General features: G+C 34.0%; 1 protein-coding gene across 1 annotated transcript; it reads right to left on the minus strand.

Moving 5' to 3' along the window:
- Nucleotides 1-438: 438 nt before the first annotated feature.
- LOC149561220 (GRAS family protein RAM1-like) lies at nucleotides 439-1851 on the minus strand. The gene has a single exon (XM_089827765.1). It carries the CDS (start codon nucleotides 1849-1851, stop codon nucleotides 439-441), a length of 1413 nt encoding a protein of 470 aa, XP_089683891.1.
- Nucleotides 1852-10273: the final 8422 nt, after the last annotated feature.

Below are 10273 nucleotides of genomic sequence, written 5' to 3' on the forward strand. Positions count from 1 at the left end.
TTGCTTGACATCTTGGAATGATATGGAGGATTTTCTCTCTCCTCTTCTATCAGCTCTAGAAACCAGATGTGCAGCATGATTAGTTCTCAAATGACACCTTCTCAACATGATTTGGAAAATAATCAAGTCATATATTACATATTTATTATTATTTTGTATATATGTATGAAGAGTATAGATTTTTTATCTTATATTTGCTTGAGATCCATACATATTACACCTTTTATCACTCATTTATAACTTTTCCTTATCAGTAACTTCAAGTAAGCAAAAACAGTGAGCAACTTGTGAAGAATTGTTCATAATATAACTATAAGATGAACAGAACGCAATGGGAATCTTACTTTTCTCCACATTAATGGAGATACAAGCTCTCTCTATTTTATTGCGACATAGCTACAATATGCATAGATTTGTTTCAGAAACAGCCACTGATAATTATCCATTACCACTCCATGCCGTGAGTGAAAATAATGTTGTTCCTTTCCACTTCACAATTATGGCATGTCCATCGGGCTGAAGAGTATAATATTCCCGGGAACTATATTTTTCTAATAACAACCTTGCCTGATACATAGCTTGAAAGCTGAAACTCACTTCCTTGAAGCCTGCTTGTTCGAACAAACACCTCCACACATTAGTTCTAACATGCCTAACAAACCTCTCCTTCCCCTCATAGACTATCATATTTTTTATCTGACTTGCAGTAATCAATTCTTCATGTTTCACCCTCTTAATATCATTTCTGTCCGTCAAGCTAACATCCAAGAGATCAAAATACGCCATGTAATGGAAAAGAACCTCGCTGAATCTATTCACAAAACATGGAGAATTATGTTGCGCTTCTACTTCAACGTTCACCATTATCCGAGGCCTCAGTTTCTTGATAACTATTAAGAGATTGTCGAGAAGGACCGGATCATATAAAAGACTTCTCAGAATAAACGAAGAGTAGACAGCCAACGCCTCACCAGATTTAACTGTAAATAAACCTTCCTTTATCTCCTCTATGTCTGTGATCTCCACCACGTTGTACGAAAACGGAATCGCCAAAGATTTTGCTAACTCATGAAGTCTTCTTCCACTTTTTCTAAGCTCTTCACCATTCATTCCAACGGCTGTTATCCTGAGACGCTCAAGCGCGTGGGCAGAGGAAGAAACAGCTCTGTGTGCAAGATACTCCATCAATACTGTCAAATGTGACCCACTTCGTATTCCGAGATCAATAACATGAATTTTCCTCTCATTCCCCACGGCGTCTATGATTGCCTGCACAGACGTGAACTGCAGCAGTTTGGTATAGGGCAGAACTCTAGTATAGTAGGCCACTAGACTAAAAAGATCATTTTTATCATAATCACTGTTAATATTGAAAGCGAAATCGGGCACTTGTTTATCTTCGTTGAAAAACATGCCTAGAGTCTCGTGGTGGATTCTATCCTCCAGGGCTCCGCAGATGTAATAGGCAAGCCTCTGTGTGGGACTCCCAAACTGGCAAGACATTTTTTGGCATTTGCTCACTATCTGAGCAGCCATATCATACTCCCCATCTCCTATCATGCGACCAGAGGCTAACAGAAGCTGAAGCAATTCCACCTCCTCTACTTTTTCGTAATGACCGAGGCCATCATGAAGACATATTCTTACGTGCTGAGCTACATCCAAATCTGGGATTTTCTCCGAATACAAGATGTCCTCATTTGGTAACATATCGTTACCAATATCTATTTCAGGTATGAAAATATTATCTATACTAAGGGAACTTTCTGGTTCAAAAATATGGCTCATGGTTTCCTCCCCAAAAGGAATCATTTCATACTCAGATTGTGCAAAGGTGTCATCCGTGGCCATGGATTGATATTGGTCATGCTCACAAACATCTGACTGGCATGGTAAGATGTTCACTGAATAGTCCTCTATCGATAGAGGTTGAGTTCCATAGCTAGATATGATCATCTTGATTTCAATTTTCTTCAGATTAGCCCTAACATTCACTCAATAAAAGTGAAGTAAGGACGAAAAAGGCATCCGTAAGGAAAAGGACTATTTGCAAAGACCTAGATAAGGAGTGAGCCTTGAAAAAGAATCTACGGCAGACAGAAAAAAAACAGGTCACTACTGTTTACATGCTAATAAGTGGATGCCGCCACTACACAAAATACATGGAGATAGTTACAAATTCTGCATACGCCCGGACAGCTCATTAGAACTGTTCCGACTCCACTCATTATCTTTTAAAACACCTTGATGCGATGTTAATGCGTAATCAGTTATGTCAGCTAAACTTATATTTTCCTTTCAAAGTTATCCGATACCAGAATCCATGAGTGTCCTACAACAGCAAACCCATGAAAGGATGATTGACGGAATACAGGTTAAAAAAGGTGGTTTATATTTTATATGATTCATACACAATGAAGTGACTTGTCTCCCAACTAAATATCCCACAGTAAATTGTGGGAAGTAAGAGATCATTAGCTTTACCCCCCGTCTCTCTGTATATATAATTAATTTATGTAGAATTAATGAGGTGAATTTCACAAGAAAAAAGTGATTAACGAACATGCAAGTAAAATGTTTACCTCAAGAATGCGTGGTAGGATGGTTTGTATGCTATAGTGTTGTGTTTAACAATAAAACTTTTAAATTATTCATCATTTGGGGTTGCAACTATTAAAAAAAGTGTATTTGATTGTAAAGATTTTTAAAATTATATATTACTATTGTATCTTTGTTTTATATTAGTTTTGTAGGGATTATTAGAATCTTTAAATTATCTTTAATTATTTGAAAATGAGAATCTAAATATATTTTTTACTTTAATATGAAAATCAACATTTACAAAATCAATGATTTTCATAGATATAATAATGTTAATAAAATAATATTTAAAATTACTAGAATAAAATAGATCAACGATTTATAATGTGTCTTGACTTTCTAATTTTAAATCTTGATGAATATGCTTTCAACATATTTTCATAATGTATTTCTTATTTAATTCATTTTTTTTCCTAGATATATTTCTAACTATTATTATTTTCAGTGTCAGATTAAACTAAAACTCTCTAAAATGATGACCTTTATGACAACTAAATTTTTTTCTTTAATTTTTAATTATTGTTTCTAATAAATTATCAATATTATTTCAATTAAAATAATTGTATGTATAATGATTGAATGTGGCACATATGCATCATATTATTATTTTTGTTTTGTTATTGTTAGTTATCCATTACTTTATGTCAAACAGTGATAAATAATTAATGCAACAATCTAATTAACTTAGAGAAGATGAAAATGAATAATGAAGTCATTATTTTTAATATCTATATAATTGGATTGAGTAAAGTGGAAATGACCCGAACCCATTCCATCAAAAGTAACATCATGTCCAAAGACAAAAAAAAGCTCATGAGAGGTGAAACCTAGTAGACAATACCAAAATTTAAAAAACAAAAAAAAGAAAAAAGAAACGAAAATTGAGCTAAAACAACAAACTAAATTAGTAACCAAGCTGCAAGCCAAAAAAAGGTAGCCACCACCAAAAACAAACGAGTTGACAAAAAGCTAAAGTAACAAACCAAAAGAAAATTGCTCCACCATTGTCCTCAAAAACAAAACATTACCACTATCACACCAAACTAAACTAGTAACAACCAACTAGAAAAAATAAATCTAGCTCCATTAGTAACCAACACATAAAACATAGGGACCTAATGCACATCACCTTGAGGCAACAAAATACAGACCAACCTATTACTTTCACATTACCTTGATTTGATCTAGCAAGCAGATCTTGTGGGCAATGAAAAGGCCATGTATCACTCAAATATTTGGAGGCCTCCTAGTTACCTTCTTCATTTATAGAAGTCTCCCTCTTGCACTTCCTCTTTATAGATCTTTCCTATAGTTGAGCCTTTAGACTATCAATGTCCTCTTCCATTTAAGTATGCACCAAATTATTCTATGAAACCAAATTGTTCATTTGTTCCCAAAGCTTATTCTAAGCTTTCTTAATAGATACCAAGGCCTTCAACTTTTCATTTCTTTCTTCCTCTATGTGCATGTTCTTCTTTATTTCTTCCAAAATTTTCCCCAAGCTTATTCTAAGCTTTCTTAATAGATACCAAGGCCTTCAAAATTTGATTTCTTTCTTCCTCTAAGGGCATGTTCTTCTTTATTTCCTCCACATGCTCCTCTAATTATCCCAACTTCTAAGCTAGCCACCCATCTCCTAGCCCACATCCCTTCATATTTTATCCCTATGTTCTGAAATCAAATCCACATATTTTTTCTTTGCCTCTGTAATCAATTATAGCCTAGTAATCTTTCTATGGGTAGTGTGCATCAAAATAAGAAGCTACCTAGCCACCACTTTTAACTTGTTGTAAGAAGAGACAATCTTTGCCAACTAAGGATTGCCCAAATCAGTAGTTGCATCCTCTTTTATCAAAATAGGGCCTAGTTTGGGTTCCCTAGAAACCTATGGTCACTTGGGTAGCTTAAATGCATATTAGGTGACAAAAGGTACATGATGGAACCCATAAAATGGGAAGTACAAAACTAAGAAAAATTTCCCATACTCTAATCATTCTCCATAGCCAAGAAAGAACTAATATCAGAGTCATTTGAGACAACTACAATTTCATCCTTATTTTTAAGGATGTCATCTTTCTTATTTTTGGCTTTGTGGTGGGTGTAATCATTACAACTAAACCATAAGAGGCCTTGGGAGTGGTCAAAGTATAAGATTACCTAACTAAGAAAGAAATTGCCTTAAAAACTGTAATGATCCCATCTTTTGGCCTTCACGTTCTCCAAAGTCTAAGTGGAGGATAAGAAGAAATTAAATTAATTTCTTATAAAGTCATTCAATTAAAGATTAAAAGGTGACTTTGTATTTAATTAATTAAATTATTGATTACAAGGGATTAGCTTCTAGGTTATGTATTAATTATTGGAAGGACGAAAGCCTCTCGTGATTTAATTAATTATTGCCAGGGAGGAATTTCTAGAGAATGCATTAATTATTGGAAGCAGAAAGCTTCTAGCTCTTGCAATTAATTAATGTTTTAGTTCCTTCTAGAAGGATGAAGAAAAGGATAAATAGGGCTAAAAGTCTCATTGTTGATCATCGGATTATTGTATCGGATGATGATAACTTGCATTTGATAAGAGCATGGATGTGTGAATCACACTCTTTTTTGGCAATAGGGGACGTTCATTCTCTGTTGTAACATTCTAGATGTCATTCCCTTAGGGTTTGGCCTTTGGAATACATCTCTTTGTACTTGATTGCAACATTTTTAGAATTAATATAATTTCAGCAGTTGATTCAGCTTTTGGGCATTCCTGGGTGTCCACTACAGTGGTATCAGAGCTGTTAGTCCTGCCATCCTGTGGAGATCTTATAGATAGCCGGATAGAGGGAAAAATGTTTGACAAAATGTATATCAATCCAGATCAAGAAAATGTAATATTTAGATTACTGAGTACATTAGAGAAGGGGTGTCGTATGCAACAGGAGCAAAATAGGCGAATGGATATGATGTTGCAACTTATGGGAAAAAGGATGGGCATCAACATTGACGATTTGTATGTTGCTCCAAAGCAGAAGGTAGTTGATTCTTCAGATGGGATCGAGACACCACCGGGCTATGCTATTGGTGATAGTCAGGAGTCCACATATGAAGCTTTGTCAGGGAATGGCGATGCAACAATGATGGGATCAGAAGAATGCGAGGATAATGTCATATCAGCAGCCATTTCTGTGTCCGTTGAAACATCCAACAAGGAGTTTAGTAGTATGCATGCAGTTGTAGATATGTGCTTTGATGATCATTGTACACCTATTATTGCTAATGAGGTGAGTAATATAGTGACAGAGTTATATTATACTATTGATCAACAAAGTGTTGATGTTCACTTCTGCAATAGTACTATGTTCAACATGGATGCCACATTGTCTTATGATAATTTGATGTTTGCAATCGATATTGATCACTCTCCTGAGAGGAGTTGGGCTTTGTTTTCACCATCTACAAAGATTCAATTTTGTGTTGCAGCAGTTGGGAAGAAGAGATTTCATAGATCTTCTATGGAGCCACCTTTTGGTGACATCCAAACTTATACTTCATCAGCACAAGTTTTGGGAGCTAACTTGCAGGACATGTGGTTAGTCCTAATGATGTTCATTTTTAGTTTGTTTAACTTCCATATGGATATCACATATTGGGATCCAGGTGGAGGTTGGAGTCCATTATGTTACTTAATTGCTTGAGGACAAGCAATTTCAAGGAGGGCGGATTTGTAATGATCCCATCTTTTAGCCTTCACGTTCTCCAAAGTCTAAGTGGAGGATAAGAAGAAATTAAATAAATTTCTTATAAAGTCATTCAATTAAAGATTAAAAGGTGATTTTGTATTTAATTAATTAAATTATTGATTACAAGGGATTAGCTTCTAGGTTATGTATTAATTATTGGAAGGACGGAAGCCTCTCGTGATTTAATTAATTATTGCCAGGGAGGAATTTCTAGAGAATGCATTAATTATTGGAAGCAGAAAGCTTCTAGCTCTTGCAATTAATTAATGTTTTAGTTCCTTCTAGAAGGATGAAGAAAAGGATAAATAGGGCTAAAAGTCTCATTGTTGATCATCGGATTATTGTATCGGATGATGATAACTTGCATTTGATAAGAGCATGGATGTGTGAATCACACTCCTTTTTGGCAATAGGGGACGTTCATTCTCTGTTGTAACATTCTAGATGTCATTCCCTTAGGGTTTGGCCTTTGGAATACATCTCTTTGTACTTGATTGCAACATTTTTAGAATTAATATAATTTCAGCAGTTGATTCAGCTTTTGGGCATTCCTGGGTGTCCACTACAAAAACCTTCTTATTGAGCTTAGGTGCAATATGAGGTGAGGAGTGAAGGGTCATGTTCCAATAGAATTCATAGAGTCTAAAAAAATCCCCTTCATGTTTAGGTAGGGAGTATTTAAATTTGTAATTTTTCAATAGACAGGGAAAGAGAAGAATAAGTCCAAAATGGGAAGAAAAATAAGGCATTCCTATGAAAATGATTTAACATGGGGAAACTGTGGAACTACAACAATTTGTACCTTCCTTCATAAGTAATTAATTCAATAAGAACCTTCATTAGAGCCTACCACACCCCATTCATTTCTTCTCTGTTGAACCCATGATGAAACCTACGATTTTTTCTCCTGTGTCAAGAGAGTGCTCTAGAGCCTCTTTAAAGGATTTTTTTGTGTTCCTTTGAATCTTAACTACATCTATTATTAGTCCAGTAATGACATAAATGGAATCCATCATAATCAAAAAAGAAATGGAACCCACCATTATCTTGCCATCATCCCAGGAGTCAACACTTTTCTAGGAGAGTTCCAGGTTGTAGCCTTCATTCCCATGATATACTTAGTGATTTCACTATGCTCATGGGTCTCCTAGAAATTTTTATTAGTATGACACTCCTTCCATTTATCAGATTCATTTTGATAAGGATCTCCCCATGCTTATCCTACTCTAGTAACAATAAATTTTTACACACAACCATGAGAAAGGAAGAACCCAAGATACAAAAACACCATATTTTTATCTTTAGAGGCAAGCTTAATAACTCTATCATCCATAAGAAAACCAAGTTCATCAAAAGGCTATAGGAATTATCCCCCAACAAAATAAATAATGACATAATCATTAATGCTAGATTTCAAAGAGATCATGCATGATCTCCTCATATGACTGTACTGGAATATTTTGAGGGCCATCCCAAATTTTCAACCCTTATGTCTCTTCTCCCACACTCAAAAAATCTATCTACTAAATGATTTTTTTATGTTAGGTGTGGTGAAATGATGCTTCCATTTTTTTTAACAAGTGTCTAATTATTGATTTAATATCTCTTTTGATGCATCCCATGTTGGCCATGTCATTTAAAATATTAATAATCTTTAAGGCATCCTCTTCAATTATGATTTTTTTCAAATTTCTCCTTATCACTACAATCACCCCATGGTAAAAGTAAATAATATTTTCCATGCAATTTTTTTTTATGAGTAAGTTTATAGAGTAGGTCATGAATAATTCACCCTTTCAGCCTATCAATAGATAACCCCCACCTGCTTGACCTAAATTATCGAGTGAGGAACCATCACAATTCAACTTGACTCAATCTAGGTTGCAGGGCCTTTTATCATGTATACATTTTAGAACCTAGCTCTGAGTGCTACATTTTAAAAATCCACTTTAAAATGAACACAATTTATGATTGTGCAATTGATAATTATCATAAATTAATTATCTCTAAGATATTTTTTCTTATTCTTTTCATAAATGATTGTGCATAAAATAATAGAGAGTCACCCATATGCATCATAGTTCTATCTCCTACAATGAACATATCCTCTTTCCCTACTATCTCAAAAGATTAGTACATACACTTGATACTTAAGAGGCCCGTGACTAAATTGGGTTGTTAGGTTGCTTTAGATGAGTGAGATTGTAATGCCTCACTTAGAAACCCAAGATAAATTAACATAATATGCTATAAATTTTACTGAATAATTTTTTAAAATTTTCCAAAGTATGTTTTAAATTTAGTGCTTCTACTTAATTTATTTATAATTAATATAATATGATATAATAATATTTTATTTTCTAGAATTATCATTAAAATAATTTATTTAACTAATTTCCTTAGTTAAATAAATACACTTAAAACCAAAAAATATACCACATACTCCAGCAAAAATCTCAAATAAAATAAAGTAAAAAAATTAAACTCAGGGATAAAGTTCTCAAATTCATGTCACCTTGAAAAGTTTTGAACGTTAGAAGAAATAAATACTTGTCCTTTTTCTTAGGACCAAATAAGCTTGATGCTTGACACTTGCTTGACACTTGCAACCTATATAAAAAAAAGAGTTTAGATAAACACACACACACACACACACACACACACACACACACACACACACACACACACACACACACACACACACACGTATACATGTGTGTGTGTGTGTGTGTGTACATGTGTGTGTGTGTGTGTGTCTCTCACACACACACACACACACACACACATGTATACATATGTGTGTGTGTGTGTGTGTGTGTGTGTGTGTACATACATACATACATACATACATACATAGGTATACATGTGTGTGTGTGTGTCTGTGTGTGTGTGTGTGAATTCTTCTCTATTATACAGGTTGCAACTTGCAACTTGTATAAAAGTTAAAAATTTACAAACACACACACACACACACACAAACAAAACATGAAATGGTGGAGAGTCATATCTAATGTATTATTAGCTTAATTTCTGATGATACTACATTGGGGGAGTATTTTAAGAATTAGAGAGTACTGTCATGTTGCATTCATGATTGTGTTTGTCACTAATATCAACATAAAATTGTTTCTATAAAGATTGGTTGAGTAGCAAATAAAGATCTTGATGTTATGGAAAATGGTTTGATTTTCTAGTGCTGGACAATTATCGATATCTTCAACATAGTGTCTTAATGATATGGTGGAGTGAACAAAGTTTGAGTCGAAGAAGTATATAATTTTTAGTTAATTTATAGAAAGAAGTTCAGAGATAAATTATTGGGAAAGCAATTATTGATGTTTTTTTCTATCTCTAAGATGTAATGAAGAGATGCATAGTTAATTGTTAACAAAGGAAAGTCAGGTGGTGATGTCAAAGAGTGCACAAGCCCTAGTATTGCATGTATGAAGTTTTATATAGACTGTAAGCTGACAGTGCTATTATAATTGTAATTAGTTAGCTATCTTATTATAACTAATTAGGAAAGCCTTAACACCAACTTAAGTAGTTATTATGAAGATATGGTATAAAGGAAGGATGTTTTCCTTGTTTGTAGTAGAATTTATGAAGCATTGTAATGTTTGCAAGAAGTATGAAGTGCAAAAAGGAGTAGAGTGCATACTAAATGTGTGCAAGCTATGGGAGGGATTATTGGATGCAAGATTTTTTTATCTAATTACAAGATCAAAGTACTAGAGATTTGGTTGAGAGGATAGAGAAAGAGGACAGAACTATATAGTACCATTCTATTATTTTGTAAGGAATAATATAAAGATCATTTGGACAGTGGGTGCATTGGTCTTTTCCTTGAAATTATTTGGATAGTGGGTCTAGTCATCTTCCACAACTCCTAATAGGGTTGATACAATTCCTAAAAGGGTTGGAATCTTCTAATAGGGATTCAAA

Source organism: Cupressus sempervirens, chromosome 4, assembly GCF_028749045.1.
Source record: "Cupressus sempervirens isolate cs-2001-9-10 chromosome 4, ASM2874904v1, whole genome shotgun sequence".
Lineage (NCBI taxonomy): Eukaryota > Viridiplantae > Streptophyta > Pinopsida > Cupressales > Cupressaceae > Cupressus > Cupressus sempervirens.